The following is a 26,348-nucleotide window of genomic DNA, read 5'->3' as shown; positions in this document are numbered from 1 at the left end:
CTCCTGCATGTGTCTGTCTGCGGACTGGGACCCTATGCTGCTAGCCTGTGTGCTGCAATGGTGCCTGCCAGGGTAATTGCTGAGTGGCGTGGGAAAGTGTCCTGCTGTGGCAGAAGAAAGAAGGCAGCCCCGCCCAGAAACCTTCGGTAGAGGATTGCAGACTACCTCCAGGAAAGTTTCCTTGAGATCTCTATGGAGGATTCTGGGACATCCCCGTGCACATAAACTGTTGTGCAGGGTCCCCTCGGCCTAATTGTACAAGGGAGTGAGAAGCAGATAACCAATAGAGGCAAAGTTTCTATTTCGCTACCTGTTCAAGCATGATTTAAAAAAGCATAAATGAACAGATGTCCCTGCAGTTTTAAAGCAAACTGCCCACTTATGAGAGGTTCCTTCCCCTGCATTAGGCTCACCTATGCTGGGGTGTAGGGACTGGTACGACTGCTCTGGAATAAACAGGTCGTGGCTCGCTGTACTACTGGATCCCCTGGTCACCTGTCCCCCATACAACTACTCCCTCGTCCAACACCACCATCTCACAATTCACTCCAGGGGCCTGTGACTGTGACTCCTGTGAAGTACTACGGGGCTCTTGGGGGTGGTCTCTGCTGAGGATGGCATGCAGCTCTTTGTAAAAGTAGCGTATCTGTGGCTCTGCACCAGAGCAGCTGTTAGCGTCCCCTGCCTTCTGGTATGCCTGCCTCAGCTCCTTGGCTTTCACATGGCACCCTCTTTTAGCCCTTCTCCCTCATGCTGGTCTGCGTGTAGATATGGATGTTTCTACAGCTGGATCGTAGCTGTGCCTGCACAGCCTCTTCTTCCCACAGACACGGGAGATCCATCACCTCCTCTGTACTCCAGGCAGGAGCATGTCTGCGGCATGTAACCAGCATGGTCAGCAGTTGCTAGGTGAGCTGTCCATGCTGAGCAAACAGAAAATGGAATTTCAAAAATTTGTGAGCATTTAGAGTGGAGGGGTGTATACCTGTGTGCCTGGCTGCTGGGCAACAAAGTTCAAAATGGTGACCATGGTGGTTATAGTAGGACATGACACCTCCCAGAGGCCACTGAAATCGGCACTGACGCTGCGTCAACCCAAGTATGTCAACCTAAGCACTATGCCTATTGGGGAGGTGGAGTTAAGTTGGCGTAGCGGGCGAGTTACATCGGCAGGAGTGGCATTTTAGTGTAGAGGCTTACAAAGTTAGGTCAACATAAGCTGCCTTATGCCAGCCTAACTCTGTAATGTAGATCAGGCCTAACCCTATTTATTCTAGAGACTTCTTTTACACAGAGGAGAACGGCAAGACTCTGGACGCAGGCACTTTTACAAAAAGCAGGTTACTCTTCTAACTTGCTTTACTATTTTTGTGTTTATGCCAAGACTTTTCCCCTCCTCATCTATCTTTTTTTCTTCTGTTTAATCACTGAAAGCTCACAGTCCTCTGTGTATGACATCACTATACTGCCATGAAAATTGCACAAGTCATTAAATCAGTATTGTGACCTCCTTCTGGGATGAAGTGAGAAATGGCAAAAATGTGTTCTTACGTTTACTTGCCACTGATGCTATTAAATAGACTGGAGCTCTAGAAGTGAATTGAATATTTAAAAAATGTAAGTAATTATATATATTGAAATATTACAATTAATGCATTTTGGAGCAAAATACTTGGAAATTACTCTTTTTTTGGGTGCTCCCACCCCGGCTTTCGGATATCCTTGTCTAGTGCTACAGTGGATGCTGGTAACACCTTAAAGCTGTGTAAAGAATGGCTTTTACCTGATTGTTGTAGAGGTACTGATGTCATCTCTGAACACATGTTTTAGTGAGTGAAAATCTCTTTGTAATGTAAGTCTGTGTGTTTTTAAAAATTTGAGATCTCAAAAATAGCATGTTGGATATTATTTATGCATTTCCATTCTCCTGACTCTCGTCCATTGCTTTACATGTAAGATCACCCTTCCCACGAGTGACAACATTTTAAGTGATTTATATGTCCTGTGACATTTCCAGAACGCCAAGCCCTTAGAGATGTGTGTATTCTTATCCTGATGGCTGCATGTTACTTCTATGTTTAATTCCATAATACATGTATGTTTTCAAAGTGAAGAGCCATCTTCGTGTAAATGGGCAATTCTTAATGAGCCATCAAGTTCAGAAACTAGAAGTCAAACTGGATATAAATTAATTTGATGTTAAAATGCTGTTTGGCGAAAAAGACAACATAATATAGCGCTTTTTAATGTTAGAACTGTCATCTGTTTTTTGTGTTAGGATGCCAGATAACAGCTGCCATTTCTGACCCACCACAGAATGCTGCCTGTGCACAGGAAGAGATTAAATTGACATCTTTAGTTATTTTAGAATCGAATGAGTAAGCACAGTGGGTCAGTCAAAAGTTATGTTTACAAGAGCGAGAGAGATTTTCCCAAGAGTGAGAGAGAACTCCTGCCAACTTTCATGATATTTGGTGTTTTTCTTCAAGCCTCAATTCCAGGAATCATTATTATTTGACAATCTCAGCCATTTCCCCCCTGCCCCCCGAAAAAAAAAAATCAGCTTTCAGGGTTGCCAGGAAGAACTTGAAAATGTGACTCTAGTACCCTAAAGTTTAAGAACCAGAAGACAAATAAAACTCCACAGAGTTTTTTTCTTTTTTTTTAAAAATCTCATTATTTTTAAGCCACTCATGATTTTGAGAGTGTGGCGGGGGGTGTTTATGATTTTTGAATGTCTGGTGTTGGCAGTACTATATCAGGTTGGAACTAAAATATGAACCTGTTCTGCCCAATGATTTGGACCATATATGAGGGATTTACTCTCTATGATATAGGTCTGAATCTCATTGATGTTGGTTATTGTGGGGCACTTGAAGTGATCAATAGCTACTATCCTCTCCATCTTTTCTAGAATTGTTGGTGTGGCTTTTGAATAACTTGGCATGGTGACTTAACCCGGTTTGTCAAATTCATGTTATTTACTGGGCATGCCTCTATGCATGCATCTTGTATAACCAACCACTGTAATAATGAAATACAATTTTGCGTGGATATGCATTCCAGTACCTTTGGTGAATCGTAATTCAGAACTGCAGTATGATTTCCTTGTGCTCCTCTTGACATTCTACATTGATTTTTATAAAGTATGTACCAGATCACTGTAGTGTTCCACCATAGTACAGGTGCAGTTGTTACACCATGCAGGAAATCAAAAACTTAGGAATCAATTTTTATTTCTTGCCAAGGTTGTGGGTACCAGTGTGTTGAAACTGTTACTGTCCTTCAGAGTGTTTGTACTGATCTGCCAGCTAAGCACCTCTGGGTAAGTCTGTACTGCAGCTGGAGGCAAGCTTCCCAGCCAAGGTAGAAAGACTGGAGCTAATGTGCTAAAAATAACTGACACCCTAGGCTTGAAAACCTGAGCCTCAGAGTTCATGCTATTTTTAGTGCCCTAGCTAAAGCCCTCCTAGCACAAGTCTGTCTGCCTGGGCTGGGAAGGTCGCTCCCATTTGCACTGTATACATACGTGAAGTGCAGTGTTTCCACGAGATTGTAGATGTGGTATCTTTCAAACTGGTAGGTATGTATTATTGCTTTATACTCTTTGACAGTTGGGTTTGGAAGTTTCCAGATGGTATAAAGCACTGGTTTTTAGCTCTAGTAGTTCACAGGTTACCAACCATTAATATCCTGCTGGAACTGAGATTGGAGGAAGACAGAGAAGCAAGATGGCAGTTGAAAATATGCTGTTTTAAGGTCATCGGATGCATTTTTTCTAGGCCTGGAAAATTCTGAGTTATATTACTTGAAAGCTGAGAGATTCAGCTCTGTAATGGATAGTGGTGTAAATGTCATACATCTATTAGCCCTAGTGACTTATATCAGACATCATATTCATTCCTCTTGGAGGTTTTCTAGCAGTTGTCCAAAACTGAACAGAGCAAATCTTGGACTTCAAACAGTTCAGTGCTAAATGGATATTGTTTTCTATTTAAAAAGAGCACACACAGAGCACAGCTTCAGAGTGCCTGCACTCTTTTAGCCATACAGCACTCCTGTATGGAGGCAAGTATTTTCATTCCGACTTTATAGATGAGAAAACTGAGGGTAAGTTTATAATACAGGGACTATACCAAGATAGCTATGGTGCTGTAGCTATGTTGACATAGCTCTATAGTGTAGACACTGCCTACACCACAGACAGAAGGGTTTTTTCTGTCACTGTAGGAATATCACCTCCCCAGGCAACTGTTGCAAGGTTGATGGAAGCATTCTTCCATTGACCTAGTTATGTCTACACTGGAGGTTAGGCTGGCGTAACTGTAGTGCACAGGAGTATGGATTTTTGACACCCATGAGTGATGTAGCTATGTCAACCTAATTTGTAAGTGTAGACCAGGCCTGGTCTACAAAGGTTAATTCATTTGCCAAGACCACACAGGGTATTGGAGTTTAAAATCAGAACTAGCATGCAGGATTTCTTGTCTTCTAGTACTATGGTCTGTCTACTATACCCCAGGTCTCTTACCAGTTGTACACTTTTTAAAAAAAGGCATATTATCCATTATCTGAAAACTCAATTTTTCCAACCATTTTAGATGCTGTGAAATAGACTCTGTTCTCTTTATGGGCTTGACTACACTACCCGCTGGATCGGTGGGCAGGGATTGATCCAGCAGGGGGTCGATTTATCGCGTCTATACTAGATGCGATAAATCAACTGCTGAGCTCTCTCCCATCGACTCTGGTACTCCACCAGAATGAGGAGCACAAGTGGAATCGACAGGGGAGTGTCAGATCTACTTACTGTGGTGTCTAAGTACATCGACTACAGCTATGCTATGCACGTAGCTGAAGTTGTGTATCTTAGATCAACCCTGCGTGGTAGTGTAGACTAGCCCTGTGAGTCATACTGAATGAATAGAGTTTAGTTTGCATTTTCATTTCCCTTTGCATTTCAGAGTCAGTTTGGGTATGATTTTCAAGTTTATCTTGAATAAAACTAGTTACACAACAGGTTTGCTGTATTTGTAAATAATTAGTATTGTCTCTACAATACTGCATCCCTCTAATTAAAACTGTGTGCATATATTTCAGGTCTCATTCAATCCAGCCAATTAGAGTAAGAGCTCACAAACATTAGAACAAGCTGACATCAGATTTTTATCAGAATACAGATGAACAGCAGGGCTTTATGGTATGCTTAAAAATCTACTTGAGTTTTATGCTTTGATGCACAATTCTACTGCAGTATCATGGATTTCGACTTTTCTCTGTTCCAGCATCACACTTCCCTCAAATTTGTATTGTATCATTTTTCCTCTTCCAGTGTACAAGTGTGAAAAGAAGCACGTTTCATGGATAACTAGCACCATTGCTCTTTATTTTTAACTTAAAAAATTATTTTAAAGTTGAATTTTAACCAAAAAAACACCTCCCCCCACCCCCAAACCTGACTTGGAGAATGTTTTGAAGATTTTTTTTTCAGCTAGATTTATAACCAACAGTGCAGGTTATTCAGTGATCTCTCTTGACTCCTGGTGTGGAAGAGGAAGTGAGCACACCAAAAAGAGTCTTTAGAGAATATGTAGTCTCATTATTATTTATTATTCATATTACTGTGTTGCCTAGGAGTCCTAATCATGGAGCAGGACCCCATTGTGCTAGGCAGTGTCTCCTTGGAACTCTTGTATGCATCTGTATCATAGCATACACGTACGTCTTCCTGCCTCTGCTTGATCAAGGGCTTGGTTTAGTAAGCTCGGGCGATATGGATGGCACGTTTCCATTACTTTAATTACCCAGATACCTGCATTCAAGAAGGGCAGCCTTGTACTTTTCTCCCCATTCTACTGAAAATCTGTCCAAAGATTAACTGTAGGTGAACATGTGACTTATCCACCTGGATAAAAACCACCTATCATGATGAAACAATATGCACAACTATCAGAGATCTTCCAGGCCAGGAACATCAATGGAAGTAATTCAGTCTCTTGGTATCTATAGTGAAAACCATACTAATATGGAGAAAATTCAACTTAAATGGCATATTTTACTCAAGTGAGGGGGAACCTCCCCTATTTCTCCAGTAATTTAGGATGACAAAGAGACAGAATACCAGTGAGGTTAGCCAATGATGCTGAACTTCTGTTATACTGAAGTCTTTGGCATTTCAAAGCTATCTATCTAGGCCCTTCCTTCACTCTCTAGTATCCAGAGAGGAACTGCATATTTCTTCCCCTCCCTCCCTGCAGCTCCTTTCTGATCTGGGCTTCCTCCCTTTATGCTCACCTCCCAGCTTCTTTCCTAGCTGGACTTCATTATCATTTGGGCCTGGCCCACCTGCCAGATGTAACTACATGCCTTAATTGAGTTCAGTAGCTCCAGTTAAACTTCTTAGTCCTAGTATAGGGTATATATCACATCACAGGTGCATGGTCTAGGAATCCTCCTGAACTTCTATTTGATACTAAACACTCAAACTGAAACATTTTCCATCTCTGATTTGCTAGGAGATTACATCCTATGCTGGTCCGAATGGACTTTGAGATTGGACTGTTGCAACATGTTGTACTCGGATAGGAATCCACAGATACTAAAGAAACTCCAGCTAGTGTAGAATGTAGCAACAGGCCTTCTGACAGGCAAGTCGAGCGTAGTTTGTTGCTCCACTGTTGTTTGTGGCGTTGTCTACCAATCAAGTTTAAACACCTGATGCTGATCTTCCAGGCCCTCAGTGGGCTAGGTGTGATCTATTTCACAGATCTTCTCTTCCTCTTTTCAGGATGTTTGTAATAGTTTCATTGTCCCTTAATATCAGCTGATAGAGGCTAGTTGGAACTGGAGATGGAGACTTCTTGGCAACTGGTCAAGGTCTGTGAAACACCCTTCCCAAGGAACTGAGGATGACCACAGAACTGACTGTTCAGAACTAAATGCAAGCCTCACTCCTTTAACATAGGCTTCCCATATGTATGTTTTACATAAATAGATGCAGAAAGGGAGGACACACAAAACTACTTGCATTGTTTGTTATACCTTGATTAGGATTGGGGGAGAGGAGAATAGTTGTAAAGTGAAGTTTCCAGCCATCCTGCCTGCTCCAGGGTTTTCTCTTCTTTCCATGCTGTTCTATATGTATGTTTTCATATATATAATTTTTTGTGTGGAATAAATACCTAGATAATATGAGCAGCAAAGAGTCCTGTGGCACCTTATAGACTAACAGACGTATTGGAGCATGAGCTTTCGTGGGTGAATACCCACTTCGTCGGATGCACGTAGTGGAAATTTCCAGGGGCAGGTATAAATATGCAAGCAAGAATCAGGCTGGACATAACGAGGTTAGTTCAATCAGGGAGGATGAGGCCCTCTTCTAGCAGCTGAGGTGTGAACACCAAGGAAGGAGAAACTGCTTTTGTAGTTGGCTAGCCATTCACAGTCTTTGTTTAATCCTGAGTTGATGGTGGCAAATTTGCAGATGAACTGAAGTTCAGCAGTTTCTCTTTGAAGTCTGGTCCCAAAGTTTTTTTGCTGCTGGATGGCTACCTTTAAATCTGCTGTTGTGCGTCCAGGGAGGTTGAAGTGTTCTCCTACAGGTTTTTGTATATTGCCATTCCTAATATCTGGTTTGTGTCCATTTATCCTTTTACGTAGGGACTGTCCAGTTTGGCTGATGTACATAGCTGAGGGGCATTGCTGGCATATGATGGCATATATTACATTGGTGGACATGCAGGTGAATGAACCGGTGATGGTGTGGCTGATCTGGTTAAGTCCTGTGATGGTGTCGCTGGTGCAGATATGTGGGCAGGGTTGGCCCTGAGGTTTGTTGCATGGATTGGTTCCTGAGTTAGTTACTATGGTGTGGTATGTACTTACTGGTGAGAATATGCTTCAGGTTGGCTGGTTGTCTGTGAGTGAGGACTGGCCTGCCATCTAAGGTCTGTGAAAGTGAGGGATCATTGTCCAGAATGGGTTGTAGATCCCTGATGATGCGTTGGAGGGGTTTTAGCTGGGGACTGTATGTGATGGCCAGTGGAGTTCTGTTGGTTTCTTTCCTGGGCTTGTCTTGCAGCAGGAGCTTTTGGGTACACGTTTGGCTCTGTTGATCTGTTTCCTTATCTCCTCGTGCGGGTATCTTAGTTTTGAGAATGCTTGGTGAAGATTTTGTAGGTGTTGGTCCCTGTCTGAGGGGTTGGAGCAGATGCGGTTGTACCTCAGTGCTTGGCTGTAGACAACGTATCGTGTGGTGTGTCCGGAATGGAAGCTGGAGGCATGAAGGTAGGCATAGCAGTCGGTGGGTTTTCAGTATAAGGTGGTGGTAACGTGACCATCACTTATTTGCACCGTGGTGTCTAGGAAGTGGACCTCCTGTGTCGATTGGTCCAGGCTGAGGTTGATGGTGGGATGGAAGCTGTTGAAATCGTGGTGGAATTTTTCCAGATGGGTCCAGATGATGAAGATGTCATCAATGTAGCATAGGAAGAGAAGGGGCGTGAGTGGACGAGAGCTAAGGAATCATTGTTCCAGGTCAGCCATAAAAATGTTGGCATATTGTGGGGCCATGCGGGTGCCCATAGTAGTGCCACTGATCTGGAGGTATATATTGTCATCAAATTTGAAATAGTTGTGTGTAAGGATAAAGGCACAGAGCTCAGCAATCAGTTGTGCTGTGGCATCATGAGGGATACTGTTCCTGACAGCTTGTATTCCATCTGTGTGTGGGATGTTCGTGTAGAGAGCCTCTACATCCATGGTGGCTAGGATGGTGTTTTCTGGAAGGTCACCAATGCATTGTAGTTTCCTCAGGAAATCAGTGGTGTCACGGAGATAGCTGGGAGTGCTGGTAGCATAGGGTCTGAGTAGAGAGTCCACATATCCAGACAGTCCTTCAGTGAGAGTGCCAATGCCCGAGATGATGGGGCGTCCAGGATTTTCAGGTTTGTGGATCTTGGGCAGTAGATAGAATAACCCTGGTCGGCGCTCTAAGGGTATGTTGATTTGTTCCGGTGTTAGTGTCGGGAGTGTCCTGAGTAGATGGTACAGTTTCTTACTGTATTCCTCAGTGGGATCTGAGGGAAGTGGCCTGTAGATAGTATGGTTATATTAATGTGAAAGGATATTCCACAGGAACAACTTGCATATCCTTAAAATATAAATAATTGAATAGTCTCTTTAATATGATACCTATTTGTTCCTCAGCATAGTCTAGGGGAGAGGCGAAGGCAGACAATCATTGGTAGGGCTCTACCAAATTCCTGGCCATGAAAAACATGTCATGGACTGTGAAATCTGATCTTTTGAGTGCTTTTATCCTATACTATACAGATTTCATGGGGCAGACCAGTATTTCCCGAACTGGGGGTCCTGACCCAAAAGGGAGTTGAAGGGGATTGCAAGGTTATTTTAGGGAGGTGGTCACGGTATTGCCACTCTTACTTCTGTGCTGCTTTCAGAGCTGGGCAGCTGGAAAGCAGATGGTGTTGGCCGGGCACCTGGCTCTCCAGGCAGCGATAGCAGCAGTGCAGAAGTAAGCCTAGCCGTACCACAACCCCCCCGCCCCCAATAACCTTACAACCTCCTTACAACTCCTTTTTTGGGTCAGGACCCTGACAGTTATGACACCGTGCCATTTCAGATTTAAATAGCTGAAATCATGACATCTGCCATTTTCAAAATCCTGTGACTGTGAAATTGACCAAAATGCACTGTGAATTTGTAGGGCCCTAGGCATTGGAGGTGAGTGGGAGATCTTTGGGGGGGTGGTGGTGGAATGAAAGAGCTCAGAGGAGGTCAGGGGAAAAAGCAAGACTGGGTGAAATAAGCCAGTTTTATTGAAAACTGCTCAGATACCGATAACAGTATTCCTCTCTGGTATTTTTGTATGTTTTGAGTTAACTTGCCCAAAAGAACCTCACTGACTTAAAAAAAATGGTCAGATTTTCCAGTTTCCAATATTTGCAGGTTTCCAGGGACCCTGATAATGATTAATAGCCAGATGAGTGCTTTACGTAAACATTTCTCAATAAACAAAACACAGCTTCAGGTCAGTAAAAAGTTGTTTGGTTTAGATTTAAAAAAAACAAACCCCTTAGTTTTCCTTTCTGCTTTTATGCGTCTTTTCTTCTGTCTTCAATCAGACAAGGCTACAATTTGGGTATTGTCCAATTACTACTTTATCTTGTCAAAAGAAAAAATAAGATTATTGTACAATAGGCAGTTCATGCAGCTTCTCAGTTTTTCACTCCTTATTACAGAAGTTTCAAAGGATACCGACTGCAGATATTTTTGGGAATGTGTGCCAGACAAACATTTCAGAGATGTGATTTAAATATTACTACCTACCTCGTTCTCTACAGAATCTAACATCAGCCTAAGTCTTCTGTTGTGCTTGGTTCTCCAATAACTTAAAATTCTTCTGCCTCCTAAGTGGAAAGATTTAAAATATGTCCATTGAGGCAGCATCCTGTAATGCTTCTAGCTTTTGCTAATGCCTCGTCTAAGCATAGAATTATGCTGGTTTAACTAAAGATGCAATTTTTAATCAGATTAGTTTAAGTGGATGTAACTGTGTGTGTGGATACTCAGTAAAACAAAGCCCATATAACTAATTTTAAACTGATATAAGTATGTCCACACAGTTATTTGCACTAGTTTAAATGGGTTTTAAATTTACATTAAACCAATGCAACTTCTGTATGTAGATAAGCCCCACAATTTCAGTGCTTGCAGTAATATCTCATTTTTGAGAAATGAAATCAGTAAGGACATGTTAAAAATCACACTTGCATTGAAAAAAAAATCTTACTACAAATGCGTTATGTAATTAAAAGTGAAAAATTTTAAAGACACAGCTTTCTTTTCACAATGTTCTTTGCCTGCTACACCGCTACCTTGATATAATGCCACCTGATATAACATGAATTCGGGTATGAAGGGGTAAAGCAGTGCTCTGGGGGAGGGGGGGGGAGGGGTGGGACTGCGCACTCTGGTGGATCAAAGCAAATTCATTATAACACGGTTTCACCTACAAAGTGGTAAGATTTTTTGGCTCCCAAAGACAGTGTTATATCGAGATAGAGGTGTATTTGCATTTCATTCAGTTTAGACAGTTTACAATATTTCTCATAGATTTTGTATGACAAAGGTGTGACCTTTTGTAACACCAATTGATGTCATGTAACAGGTGCAAGGAAGTAATTAGTATTTTATCAACTCTCCTGTGCTTCCCACTTTGTCAAACTGGTGAAACTTGTTTTAAGACATACTATAAAAATAACAAGCCATGGAAGCCAAACTGCAAATGTAAGCATACAAACCTTAGGCTAAATAGGATCAGAACCAAATAAAGTTAACTGGTTTACATTGGCCTTGTCTACACTACGTGGGGAAATTGATCTAAGTTACACAACTTCAGCTACTTGAATAATGTAGCTGAAGTCGATGTACTTAGATCTACTGACTGCGGTGTCCACATTGCACTATGTCAGCTGGAGATGCTCTCCTGTCGACTCCCCATGCTGGTGCTTCAGTGATGGCACAGCATCGAGTGTATGTCAGTCATTTGAACTGTGGTTCACAGAAGTTCAAATTCCTAGGAAAGAGTTTTGGTAGTAAGGCAAACTTGGGTTCCCCCCTCCCCCACCCTGATATTTTTAATTTTGACATTTCTGAAGAATTATGAGTGAATTTACGTGCACCAAGTGAACAACATAAATCCAGTCAAGCCATCATCTGATAAACTAGATGTGAAAATGTATTGATAAAACAAAGCTTCATCTGACGGTTGAAAACTTAACAGTATTTTAAGTAATCACAGCTGAAACGTAACTGTTAGCAATCTGTTAGCAAAAGCGTCATCCCCCGCCCCCTCCCCATGGCCACACAATATCACAGTGAGGGAATAAGGCTAACCAACCTAGTGTTACAGTCCAATGCTGCAATACTAAAACTAGGGTGAAAATTAACGTACAGTATACATGAAGGGCTCTTTGCTGTATCATGCAATATAAAGTGGAAATCACTGAGTAGACTTTGCACTCTGATTTTATCATCAGCTCTGAGTCATTGGACTGTGTAAACTTTAGTCCATTGCTGAAGTAATATTTGCCAAAGGTAAGTCACCAAGTTTTGCCAGTCACTCAGCTGGAAAGTTGCTGACTGTTTCTCATGTGGTGCAGGATTCTTCTTTGTATGGAGAACTTAACAGGAGCTAACTCACAGCTTGGACATGTTTTGAAATTTAAAATAAAGAAATTTAAAAATATTATATTTCTTATGCCAACTCCATGTACTCTTCTCTCTTCAACTGATGCTTTTCTTTCCTTACTTTTGTACTGCTGCTCAGGAGTATATCTGTATCAGCAAAACTTGTAAGTTTAGACAAGCTCAGAGAGAAGATACCTGATACTATGGGGCTTTTGAAAGCGATAGACAAATGGGGTTACAAGATCCAGCGGTTGGAAGTAAAAATCAGCAAAGTTTTAAACTGGAAGTAAGATGCATATTTTGAACAGAGAGGGCAATTAACAACTGAACAGATTACCAATGGATCTAGTAAATTCTCCATCGCTTGGAGTCAAAACTGGATGTTTCTGTAAAAAGTTTGTTAGTTCAACCAGAAGTTGGTTGAGCTTCATGCAGGAATCATTGAATGAGATTCTGTTTGTGTTATGCAGGAGGTCAGGCAGGAGGTCACAGTGGTGTCGTCTGGCCTGGAAATCTATGAAAAAGCATAAGTAACTGAATTCTAAGTTTAGTTACCATATACACAGAATAATTAAGATGAAACCTGCACCTTATCTTTGAACTATTCTGCTACCAGCTGCTCTGTTTGTCAATGTCCCAGCAAGGGCAAATGTTCTTCACTTCCATTCTTCTCTTCTTTTCTAGTTCACCGTGGTTTGGTGAGGCTAGGTGGTGGTGTCTTCATTAGCAAGTTATGGATCACTTTAACCCTTAGTACACACACCAGTACAAGTAGATTTACATTTTAAGGTGGCAGCATGTTTGATTAGCTTCCTTTATTCCTTTTTGTCACGTAAACAATCTTTCATTTACTTCTAATTTTTTATCTATATTTCAAACATTTTTTTCACCTTTTTCATAAGAACGCTTTGAATTTTTTAAGTTGAGTGGTTTAAATTGGACATACACAAATATTGGGCATAAAACTAATTTGCCCAGGAGATTAAGTTTAACACCTTGGAATCTTTACCTATCTCTGTGTGTGTCTGAGAGCATACCTTCTTTGGTGCAGTTTTGTTAGTGTGTTAATGAAAACTTCACGCTATGGGTTTACTCTGTTCCATGCCAGAGTACGGTCTGGAATATTAAAGTTTATAAAAAAATCCATCATTCTGCCCATTGGAAAAAGATTGATTTCATATTCAGTGGCAAGATATTGTACCAACTGTCCTCGCCAAATCATTCCTTTTCTCTAGAACTTCCTGCTCAGAGCTGCTATTGTTGTTTCAATTTATAAGCTTCATTCTTTTTTCTTTGCAAAAAATATTCATCATCACGGTAATGTTTAAAGCTAAGTGACTTGAGATGTCTTGGCAGGCAAAGGTACGATAAAAGCGTTTCTTGGCCAGCTACCAAGAGGTTACATACTACTGACCCTATATTCTAAAACTGCTGCTAAAATATCCACTTCTGCTAGCTAAAGTTAGCCGAGTGTAACCTTACGAGTTTTTTGCACATTGTAAGGATATTAGCCTGAATTCTGAACGACATAATCTACTAAGATGGAAACCTTAATGTGAAGCAGATCTACTTTGAACAATGTCTATGGGAGCATCATAGAATCATAGAAATGTCGGGCTGGAAGGGACCTCAAGAAGTCATCAAGGCCAGCCTCCTACTCTGAGGCAAGACCAAGTAAATCTAGACCATCCCTGACAAGTGTTTGTCCAACCCGTTCTTAAAAATCTCCAGTGATGAGGATTCCTTAGAAGCTTATTCCAGAGCGTAACTACCTTAGAGTTAGAAAATGTTTCCTACTGTCTAACCTAAATGTCCCTTGCTGCAGATTGTCCATTATTTCTTGTCCTGCTTTCAGTGGACATTGGGAACTGTTGATCACTGTCCTTCTTATAACAGCCCTTAATATATTTGGAGACTGTTCTCAGCCATCACCCTTCAGTCTTCTTCTCTCAAGACTCAACATGCCCAGTTTTTAAAAAAATTTTTCTCATAGGTCAGGTTTTTTAAATCTTTTTTCATTTTTGTTGCTTTCCTCTGGGCTTTCTCCAATTTATCATCATCTTTCCTAAGAATCAGCTAAGAGTATCTGTGCTCTGGCAGTAACGTACTGTTTGCTGGGGTTTATATCTGGCCTGCTGAAGGTTCAGAAGCTGTTTTTAAATAGTCTCATCTCTTCTCCCCTTGGAGTTTGACAGGCAGGTTCCTGAAGGTGATTTTCAAATACCACATTTTTGCTAATAGTTTTCTCCTCTGATGTCCTTTACAGGAAAGCAGCAAGAAGTCTGGTGGCACCTTAAAGACTAACAGATTTATTTGTGCATAAGCTTTTGTGGGTAAAAACACTTCTTCAGATGCATGGAGTAAAAATTACAGATACAAGCATAAATATACAGGCACATGAAGACAAGGGAGTTACCTTTCAAGTGGAGAACCAGTGCTGACAGGGCCAGTTCAGTCAGGGTGGATGTGGTCCACTCCCAATAATTGATGAGGAGATGTCAATACCAAGAGAGAGAAAATTGCTTTTGTAGTGAGCAGTCACTCCCAGTCCCTATTCAAGCCCACATTAATGGTGTTAAGTTTGCAAATGAACTGTAGCTCTGCAGTTTCTCTTTGAAGTCTGTTTTTTGAAGTTTTTTTTTGTTGAAGGATGGCTACTTTTAAATCTGTTGAATATCCAGGGAGATTGAAGTGTTCTCCTACTGGCTTTTGTATATTACCAATCCTGATGTCTGATTTGTGTCCATTTATTCTTTTACGTAGAGACTGTCTGGTTTGGCCAATGTACGTGGCAGAGGGGCATTGCTGGCACATGATGGCATATATCACATTAGTAGATGTGCAGGTAAATGACGGTGTGGCAGCATGGTTGGGTCCTCTGATGTTGTCGCTAGAGTAGATATGGGGACAGAGTAGGCAACGGGGTTTGTTACAGGGATTGGTTCCTGGGTTAGTGTTTCTGGGATGTGGTGTGTAGTTGCTGGTGAGTATTTGCTTCAGGTTGGGGGGCTGTCTGTAAGCGAGGACTGGCCTGCCTCCCAAGGTCCATGCAGCTGAAGTGTTTTTTTTACCCATGAAAGCTTATGCCCAAATAAATCTGTTAGTCTTTAAGGTGACACCGAACTCCTCGTTGTTTTTGTTGATACAGACTAACCCGGCTACTCCTCTGATACTTTATAGGAAAGAAATCTCTTCCCTCCCCAACATGCCTTCCTTGAGGGCAGCCTGTTTGTTTCTTTAAAACGTGAGAATTTTTCTTGCTGCTTATAATAATCTTGGCTTGCTACTACTAAGGTATTTGTGCATCTCCCTAATTGCAGCAAATTATATTTCTTGTAGTAAATTTGCAGTAAAATTCAACTTTTGTTGTGCTTTCTTATAATCTGACTGTTGAAATCCATAACCAATGATCACTATTTGTGTTGTTATATGAATGGCTGTCATTTGTTCTGCTTACTCATTTCTCTCAGACCTGGGAAGCAGCTTCTTAAGAACCTTACAATTCAATGAACAAGAGTAACTGTTAACTTTTTCATATATAGAAGCTATTCTTTCAGACTTTATCAGCTACGCCGGTTTAAGGATCTTCTGAAACTATATCCGAGTCTTATTGTCAACCTTCTGCTAACTCTAAAACAAAACGTAGGCTTAATAACGCTGAGATCAGTCTTTGTTTCTTCTGGTTTGCTCATTCCTTCTTTGCAATATCTGAACTGGTGCAAAGTTTGAGTGAGTTGGCCTATCTTTTTAAGAAAAATAATCAGGACAAACCATAGACATTTGTATGTGCTGCTAATGTGGGTGGCCTCTAGTTCACAGGAGTCCTTATGGATTTAATGTGGCGGTAGTTTTAATCTCTTGTGGAGGTTATGAATGCTTCTTTCAGTGTTCACAAGGTTCAGATCTTGGGTCTGTAACCTGAGGATCAAATGAAGACTTTCAAAACGGTTTAGTCATGCCTTAAAATAGCAAAATTGCAAAAATATTGCATTTCCAAAATATATAACTTTTAGCAGAAATTTAATGCTCTGAAATTAGAGTTCAGAAAAAAGCATAGGTAAGTTCTGATGATTTGCATTTTATTTACAGTCTGTGCATTTATAGCCATTTCCACTGTGGTTGCAGTTTAAGGCTAATACACATGATGAAGCTAAATACATTCTGTATTATGACTTTGTACCATGGAATGCTTGTGTTATACTGTATTCCTTGAACACGAGGTGTGTTTTCTTTCTTTGGAATGAGTACCATGAACACATAATATAGAATGCTGGACTAACTACGCTCCTCCACTAACATACTGGGACCTCAGACCTTACACCGAGTTGATAACAATTTGTCCTGCTTTTTGTTGGTCATTAAACTTGTTTATAATTTGTCATAAAAACCGTCTAAGGTTAAAACCTTTTGGTTCCAGGTTTTACACATTGAGCTGTAAACCAGTCTATATTCTTTATTAGCCTAAATGACTAGGTTATTTTTCAGTATGGTAGTTATCCCCAAATATTTGCTTTACGGGATATACTGCTCCCACCCTCCGTTTCCCATTGTACTTTCCTATTTAAAAATATCTGGTCAGAAATAAAGCAGACTAGCCCCCTCAGCATATTTCAGAACAGCTTCAAATGGTGTAGTCCGGGCACCTACACAAATAGATTGTTTCTGTGGAAGTTAGAAAGAACAGGCCTTTAGCATGAGGTGATGTGTGTAGACATAAGCATAATAGACTAATTCAGTTAACCTGTAAAATGTAAAAATAGCATACATTTGCTTTTCCATCAAAGGTGAGACATCTAATTGCTGTTCTAACTATAATTCACAGCATGACACACTGTATTAACTGTTTCTGCGGTGTCATCAAGACTCTTGTTTTCTATTTGAACATTAAAATGTGCTGAACTTGCAAGCTTACCATTGTCATGCTCAGGCATGTGTCCACTCTAGCGACAGTGCTAACTTTGATAGCCCAAATTCACCTAGGCTTTGAAAGGATTAAAGAATCCAAGGAAATCTGCAGATTATTGGAACTGTACCAAACTGCAAAAGCCTCCTTGTTTAAGCACATCGGCCCCAAAGGGTTGATTGTGTGAAATGTTCAAATATTGCATGTTAGCACCTCATGCCAAACACTCCTCAGAGCTTGTATTGATTCACAGATTTTCAAAGTATGGTTTAATCATGTCATAAAATGTTATGTAGTGAACATGCACTAACATCCTATCTAAGAACAAAGGTTGTCTCCAGAGGTTTGGAAAATGGAGAAACACGGAGTGAGCTGGTGCATATCGACACTGGGAAATTTGAGGGGTGGAAGCTCGCTGTGAATTGGGGGTTTGGAGGGGCAGTGAGGGGAGCTACTGAGAGTTGGTGGGGGGCAGCTGGGAAGGGGGGTCCTGGCAGTTCCTACTGCTATTCCTCAGTGCCCAATGCTGTGGGTTCCCTCTTTCCATTGGCAGCTGGCACAGCGATGCCTCCTTGTTCCCAATCCCAGTGGCTGGCGCACGTGCTCCTGTCCCTCCCCCAGGCCAGGTGCCTATGCCAGGACCTGTGGTGGCTGGAAGGCAGGGAAAAGGAGAGCAATCCTACCTGCTCCCTGGCGGTTGGCCTAGTCTGCTCTGATCTCTCCTCCAGCTTCTGCTCTTGCCTCTACCAGATATTGGGGCAGAAGTATACCTCAGTCCCCCAATATTTCCACGGTGGGGGTGCTAGGCCCCTGCTCTGCCCCCTGCTTTCCCAGTTCTGCCGCTTCTGGACAGAATAGACTGAAAGATTTAAAAGAAGCTTAAAAGTATCTGTTAACTATAACATGAATGCAACAAATACAGGTGGGAAGCAGTGTGTATTCCTTATGCTAGTCACTGATGACACAGTAGCACATGCTCTGAGTTCCCAGAGGAATGTGTCCAGGCCTATGTGCTTAGTAGATTACAAACAATTATGTTATAAAGCACCACCACATTTTGGGAATATTATTGCAGAAGTGGTTTTGCTCCACAAATACTGAGGAAGCATTCTCCTCTCTTTGCTCTCCCTCTCTCCCCCAACACACACACTGTTTCCTCAAGGAGTTTAGGTCGGGGTACCTCTCTTACCACCCGGGGCCCAAGCAAATAGATATGTAGAGACATTCATCATTTCTTACCATTTAGCTCTTCTGTATTCAACTGTTTTTTCTAAATAAGTTACCAGAGGTTAACACTGATTCATTGTCTGGAAGCTTACAGAGTGCAGGAGGCAAATTATGACTGTTAACATTTCAGCTGAGTCCAAGGAGCACTGGCACTGCCTGTTCTTGTCTATTTACAGGCCTGCAGCAGTAGCTTTATATGTGGAGCCAGGTTGTAGAGGAAAACCAGCTGGGGTCTCGCTGTTGATCTTACATAAGCACTATGTGAGAGAGAACAAGAGTCTCTAATATCTTTCTGAGGAAGAAATTCACCAGTGCCTCTAAACTTTCCCTTACTCCCTGCTGCAAAGTAACTGAAAACTACCTCAATCTTTTGTAGCTACATAATGTCGTACAAATGACTGTGCTGTGATCATAGAGCTCTCAACGATGCTCAGGCACAAGAGTGGAACTTAAACGTCGTCTTCCTCCTACCCTAACAAGAGTCTCCGATAAATGTCAGTAAAGTCCATTCTGAAACCGCCCGTGCATTTTCATTAAGGGTTTAGAACATGTTGTGTGTTGCAGATATGTACGTTTTTGGCATACACTTGCACTTGGTAAGAGAAAAGATCCAATCTCCCTGCTACTTGCTGTCAAGTAGCTTAGTGAAGAAGCATAAACATTCAGTTCATGCCTGGCCCTCACTTCGGTAGCAAATATGTGGTTTCCAGGATGTTATTTAACTTGTGTTTTTTTTTCTCACCCTTTTAGTTATTATGTGGGCAACCTGTTGTAACTGGTTTTGTCTGGATGGACAACCTGAGGAGATGCAGCAGCGGCCGCAGCAGGGTGCCAGACCCCAGGCATATTCCAACCCAGGTTACAGCTCCTACCCTTCTCCTACAGGTTCTGAGCAGACCTGCAAGGCATGTGGGGTGCACTTTGAACATTCCTCCAGGAAGGTAAGGGGTGAATTTAGCCACTGATTTGGGCACCCATTTGGTTTGACTTACATAAATGATCTGGGAGTCAGATTGTGTATTTATAGAATCAGTTTCAAGAGCCTGCAAAACACACAACCAAAGGAGGCCCTTGGTTTAGGGACATAATGTAGAGCAGAAGACAACTTGCCCTGTTCCTTTATTTCTTAGTCACTTTCACAATTAGCTGGCACAAATGAAAACAACCAAGTTATTGTTGTTAGCACACAGTAGACTTGGCTGTACTAGATGCTTTAATAAAGGACAGCAAGCTACTTAAATCAGTTAAAGGGATCCCAGCTTAAAAATGTGTGGCCTACTGTTATTGCAATTACCACCTAGGATTACTGAGTTCATCTGTAGATTTACTTTGTGTATTTGACAGCAATTCATGTTATAGTCTGTTTTTCCTGGTCTTCTTGTGGGTCTTTACACAGGAATAAGGGAGAAGAAAACATTTTAAAAACAGGAAACTGTCATTGCAAAACCACAACAATTAGGGGTACCTGAAATCATCATAACTCATTATTTTCAAATTAACTAGGTTTGAAGGAGTGTGTCCCTTTACGAAGCAGATATGGCAGTAAGCAAAATCCATCATGCTTACAATGAAAAAAGAGCCAGCTCTTTAAAACATTAGTCTTCAGCTAAAAAGCCATCACTGTTTGTAGGGAGTGACTTGCCAGTTTAACATTCATCCCTGAATTTCTGCGCTGCTTTTTGTGACAATCTTTTGGTTTTACTTGTTGTCCCATTTTGTGTACTGGATCTTTGTGCACTGTAGCTGCCAAAACTATTAGTGTCACAAGATTCAAAATTAATCAGCAGCCTCTGGCCAGGGAAATGATTTAAATGGGGAAGTTCCCAGAGTGCTTCCTGAAAGTCTTTAGGAGCTGGTTAGAATCCATACTCCATGACTCAGCCAGTATCTGATCTGTACCATGTTCTTAGACTTGGGGTGATGAATAAAGAATGGAGGCATTTGACTTGGATAAATTAAACTTTTAAAAAGCTCTATTTTAAGGTACTGCTTCATGACACAGTTTTCAAAAAGAGCTATAAAACCTGCAATCTACTCACCAACTGCTAAGAAGTCATGTTTGTTTTGGTTCTGCCCCTTCTCAGGCATTGGAAATTTTGGACTGGGAAATTCATGGAATTGGACTTTGCATTTCTAGCCACGTTTGGATGCTCACATGCGTCTGGGAGAAGATAACTCTTGATAAAATTGTTTTACCTGTCTGCCTGTAGACATGGATATATCTGGTTTTTGTATTGTGTTATATTGTGAGAATCTTGCCTAGCTTAAGAAACTAGTCTAAGGATTAAAATTTCGGAAATGTTTTTTTTTCGTAAGCAGGGTTCAGGCACGTGTGTACTCAAAACTCTGTTCTGAAAGTAGGCAGTTTATCTGTGTATTGTAGTATATACCACTGCACTAGGCATCCTCTAAATCAGGGGTTCTCAAACTGGGGGTCGGGACCCCTCAGGGGTTTGCAAGGTTATTACATGGGGGGGGTCGCGAGCTGTCAGCCTCCACCCCAAACCCCACTATGCCTCCAACATTTATAATGATGTTAAATTAAAAACAGTTTAAAATATATTTATAAGAAGGTTGCACTCAGAGGCTTGCTATGTGAAAGGGGTCACCAGTACAAAAGTTTGAGAACCACTGCTCTAAATCGGGTTGGCAGCTTTCAGAAGTGGGGTGCCGAGTCTTCATTTATTCACTCTAATTTAAGGTTTCATGTGCCAGTGATACATTTTAACGTTTTTAGATGGTCTTGTTCTATAAGTCTATAACTAAACTATTGTTGTATGTAAAGTAAATAAGGTTTTTAAAATGTTTAAGAAGCTTCATTTAAAATGCAGAGTCCCCCTGGACCAGTGGCCAGAACCCAGGCAGTGTGAGTGCCACTGAAAATCAGCTTGCGTGCTGCCTTCGACACACATGCCATAGGTTGCCTGCCCTGCTATAAATATTGTCCCCAGTAAGAGAGCCTCTCTCTCTACAGAATACATGGCAAAAGAATTATTCAGAATCAAATTTTGACTCTTTTCCACAACAGGGAATAAAAAGTGAGGAATAGGTGATTTTTGTCAGTACAGTGAAAGATATGAATGAGATAGAGGCAGCCATAGTCCCAAGGGTGGTACATCATTGGTAATAACAAACACTTTATCTCTTTGCAAAAATCTAATACCCAAAGAATGGAACCCTGATTTTTTAAATGTGTATTTTAATAGAATCCACCCTCAGAGTGATGGCCTCTTAAGTCATCAGTAGCATCCCATAGAGTCGGTGTCAAGTTCACTGAACGTAGAATTGTTAATTGATTCACACTACTTGCATCCGACGAAGTGGGTATTCACCCGTGAAAGTTCATGCTCCAATACGTCTGTTAGTCTATAAGGTGCCACAGGATTCTTTGCTGCTTTTGCAGATACAGACTAACACGGCTCCCCCTCTGATACTTGACACTACTTGAGTTACTTATTCTCTACAGCAGGACTTCGGACTACTCACTTGCTCCATAATTTACTCAGATTTGTGCTTCTAAATAAAACCAATAGGTGTATGTAGTGTTGTGAAGATTATATTTTACTTGTTTGTTTACCAACATGTCTTTAATGTTATACAGGCTAAGGTGGTACCACTTTAGGCCACTATCAGGGAAATATGGAGATATACCTATCTCATAGAACTGGGACCTTGAAAGATCGAGTCCAGTCCCCTGCCTTCACTAGCAGGACCAAGTACTGTCCCTGACAGATTTATTTATTTTATTTTATTTTATTTTATTTTATTTTATTTATTTTTGCCCCAGATCCCTAAATGGCTCCCTCAAGGTTTGAACTCACAACCCTGGGTTTAGCAGGCCAATGCTCAAACCAATTAAAGGACATGTTAGAATCTGTTTCCACTGCAACGGGATCACAGAAAACTCTGTATCCTATCCTAGGATGGCTGAAGCAGTTACTTTGAACTGGGATACCCAGTTAATATTTAAATCAAACCACTTGTATATAAAACATAATGAATATGAAAGCGAAGTCCTTTCAAACTGGAGGCCATACAAATAAATGAGTTCGTTAAAAGTGTCAGGGCAGAGGACATTTGCAGTAAGGTAAGTATGGAAATTTCTTTGTATCTAATAAGATGTCTTTATATAATCACTGAAGCATCTTTAAAGGACATTAAATTGTTCTTGGTAGTGAAAACAATCTTGTTTTCCCTATTCTCCAAGCTAACTTCTGATCCTGGCTTCCTGTTTTCACAGGATAATCATTAATTTAAGTCAGGCTTTGCTGATTTTTTTTCCTGCTGTTAGCAAGGTATGCCAGGCATATTTTGGGACAAGGTCAAGTTCTCCTTGCCTTCTCCTCTTCAGCCCCCTAACAAAGATTTAAAGTGTCTCAGACATTGGCTGACATTTTCAGGAAGACCATTTTCTCTGAAGCATACTTACTGAAAAAGCTCCTGGCAAGCTCAGGTGTAAGATATAAAACCATAGCTCTACTTAAAGCTTGAATGTTGGCATTGACTCACTTTTATCGCAAACAAAATGAGCCAAGTGAGCTGAAGAGAAATTCTATCATCTCTGGAACCCTAGTTGTTAATGCAAACTGAACCTTTCACAATTGCCAGATATGGCAATACCTTGCAATAGCTTTGAAAAAAACGTATTGAATTACATTTAAGTATGTTTGGAGACCATTGTATTAAATGCAAATGTTATGTATTATTCTGGGCTGGGACTATGTCATTTCTCTAGGGAGATGGGATGGAAGGCCTGGATGATTAAAGGAGTATATTAAACAATATATGTCAGACAAGAATGGACTTTTGGGGCAATAAATGTGAAATGAATTTCCTGGGAACTATCTACAGAGAGGTAAATGCAGATTCTCCACATCTAGTTATGCAAAACCACAGCCTTTTGAAGCTACGCCCTGAGGAGTGGGCCTTTATCTGCTGATCATGAGGCCGAGATCCAAGGCGCAAGCTGTATAAAGGAAAGACCGGTTGTTCTGGTTCTGAACTGGCTGTTATGACCTTGTAACCACTGGAATAAACCCTTTGTGGGGTTTGAAGGACTGACTCCTACCAGAGACCTTGTTGGAGTTGAGGGCTGATCTCTGCTAAGCTTTTAGGATGCGTATAGGTTATTTTATTGTTTTCAATATATTTTCTCTAATGCTTTCACCTTAAAAATAAACACAGTTGCTTAGAAAGAGCTGTGTGATAACTTGTAACTGTTGGCAAATACAGCTGCTCATAGCCTTCAGAGAGAAAGCAAAGCACACTGGCCTGTTGTAGGCAGTCTGATTTGCTGGAGAACTCAGTGTAGGTAAGTAACTGTGTGGTCCTGAAAAACCCTGGTTGGGAGGGAGGGTGGACACTCATGTCTCTCGAGACGTGATGACTGAGGAAATGGGGGCCTAGAGCAGGTGTGCTTGAGGAATCATGGAGGGGGAATACAGGTTCAGTTGCTCTGAACTGGGACAGTGTTATTGCTGCTGGTCCCTTGCAGAGATCAATTAGATGATGTCTCTCCTGTACTATGTCACTGTGGTATCTGAACACCTCTGCACGCTGGAGTGTTAAATGCAGGGACATTCTAGGCAAAGGGCCCTCAGCTGTGGAATGAGGTCTCGCTAATGTTTCTTCAGAGCCAGTCTGCCAGGTTTTAGAGTATGGTGAAAAACTCATCTTTTCAGATATGACTACCAGATGCTTCTAAACTAAAGCATTATCTCCTCTCTCATCTTCTCTGATGGCTAACTGGAAGAGGGAAAGTATTGGCCAGAATAGATGTTCTCCATTAATATTTTTGTAATGTATCCAGATGCCCCTGTGATGAGCACACTCACTGTAGGTTGTTAAAATAGGATAGGGATTGTTTGCTCCATTAGTCTAGACAGTGCACAGAACAGCACTCCCCATCTTTGCACTGAACAACGTTACATTGACTAGATCCCTTCAGGAATCCAGTGTCCAATAAATCAGACAAGCAGTAATATTTTATATTAACAAGTGGGGGGGAAACTCCTGAAGCTGGACAGTATGCAGAGACAGACTTTCCTGCCAGTAACTCATCTTGTAGTTAATGGACTTGAATTACTTTTGTCCTGCTTAGGAGTGATAGTCTCCTGAGACAGATTGTGTGCTTTGGTGAATAGGATGTTTGAGACGCGATTTACAATCTGTACTGATTATGTGATAACCTCAGGATAGGTATAAAGGGGTGGAGATGATTCTGATCTAGAAATATTTTTGGGAGGAGTTTGTGCATCTTTCCATCGAGCCCCATTAACAAGTCTTTTTATGAAGTTCTAGAACATCAGCAGAAGTCCCACTGATGTCACTGGCCAGGGATTCAGCTGGGTATTTACCCTTCAGTATGGTAAAATGGGGGAGAAGTGATCTAGCTTGAGAGGGAGCTTGTGTCAGTGAGTGTAGTAGTCATACCTCTCAAGGCATTATCCACAAGAGGAAAACATCTGAACAAATCAAGCTCAAAACCCACACCCTGAATTCAAGTTCTAGAACAGCTGACTCAGCAGTGTGAATTTGTAAATCTGCTTTCTTTGAACTTTACGCCCAGTGGAATTGAAGATCTTCTCATTCACCATAAGTAATTCATAAAACAAAAAAGAGTTTTGTCTTTGGTTCAAGAGTTTCTATCTCTTGCTTTCAAGTCCAAGTTTCGATTGCTTATTGCTAAGGCTACAATTTAGTCATGCAGGGCGTGGAAGCCCCAGAATCCGTGACTTCCAGTGACCTCCATGATTTCAGCCTGCGGCACTTGGGAGCTGCAGGGTCCTGCATTGCCCGTGAGGGGCAGGGAGCTGCGGGGTAAGTGCCAGGGTCCCTCGAGCTCCAAGCCACCACAAGTGGTAAGGGAACCCCACAGCTCCCGACCCTGGCAGGCAGCAGGGAGCCCTGCAGCTCCTGGCCCCCATGGGCAGCGAGGAACCCTGCAGCTCCCGGCCACCGCAGGCAGGAGTGGAAGCCTCAAGCCCCTGGCCATGGCGGGCACCCCTGGAGCTGTGGGCTGCGGGGGCAACCCACAGCTCGCAGCCACTGTAGGACCCCGGAGCTGTGGGTGGCAGGGGCAGCTTGCGGCTGCCACACGCGGTGGGGGAACCCAGCAGCTCCTGACCACCATGGGTCCTTGGAGCTGTTGGTCGTTGGGGGACCCTGGAGTGCCTAGCCACACGTGCAGCTTCCCCACTGCAGGCTGTATGGGAACCCGCAGATCCCCATTTTGTCACAGATAGTTTTAGTAAAAGTCACGGACAGGTAACGGCTTCCATGAATTTTTCTTTATTGCCCGTGACCTGTCTGTGATGAGACAAAATCTTAGCCTTACTTATCGCGTAACTCTAAAGAGCCTGGATGGGAGTGCAAATTTATGGTGAATTCTAAAGGAAAAAAGCCAGTTACTAAACGGATGTGGGAATCAGGGAGATTAGTAATAGAATACAAATCCAGTTCAGGTTCGTTGTGATAGAAAATGATCTAATGGCTGATCTTTGGTGGCCTATGCAACAGTTTGGTCTCAGTCCAACCGCCAATGGATAATTGATCCTGACACAAAAAATCTCCTTCATAACTGGCAGTCTCAAGAGAAGGGCAAAGCACTGAGTCAGCTTGCTGAGTCACACCCCAGAGGTGATCACTCTAGAGGTTGAGGCAAACCGCCAGACTTAGGAGGGGACCACAAGTTTGTACATTACTGTGTATGCTGTACCTACTTTGTAGAGAGGGGAAGTGTCCCAAGTTTGGTTGACCTGTCACCTTTTAGTAGCACTGAATCCATTCACACATTAAAAAAAAAAAAAGGGGGGGCAGGAGAGAGGAAGGACTCAGGTGACTGTCCTAATGATGATCCTATTGTAAATGCTCTCACCTGACTTTCAGAAATGCTAAACAACAGAGTTCCAGCTGTCAGCAAGAGCTGTGAGTATTCAGAACCTCTGAAAATCAAGCCTCTGTGCCCAGGGTGATGAGGGTAGTAGAAAAACTTAGATATGAACCA

The 26,348-nt window shown here is 41.8% G+C and overlaps 1 protein-coding gene across 3 annotated transcripts in view; it reads left to right on the top strand.

Annotated features, from left to right (window-relative positions):
* RFFL (ring finger and FYVE like domain containing E3 ubiquitin protein ligase) overlaps nucleotides 1-26,348 on the top strand; it is a 45,469-nt gene that overhangs the window by 8,865 nt on the left and 10,256 nt on the right. For all 3 annotated transcript variants that reach the window (XM_050928952.1, XM_050928950.1, XM_050928951.1), the window contains exon 2: nucleotides 19,094-19,284. In XM_050928952.1, coding sequence (XP_050784909.1) covers nucleotides 19,099-19,284 — 186 coding nt within the window. In that variant the 5' untranslated portion in view covers nucleotides 19,094-19,098. The remainder of the gene's footprint in view (nucleotides 1-19,093; nucleotides 19,285-26,348) is intronic.

Source organism: Gopherus flavomarginatus, chromosome 19 (genome assembly GCF_025201925.1).
Source record: "Gopherus flavomarginatus isolate rGopFla2 chromosome 19, rGopFla2.mat.asm, whole genome shotgun sequence".
Taxonomy (NCBI): Eukaryota; Metazoa; Chordata; order Testudines; family Testudinidae; genus Gopherus; species Gopherus flavomarginatus.
This window is presented reverse-complemented; position numbering and strand designations above follow the sequence as displayed.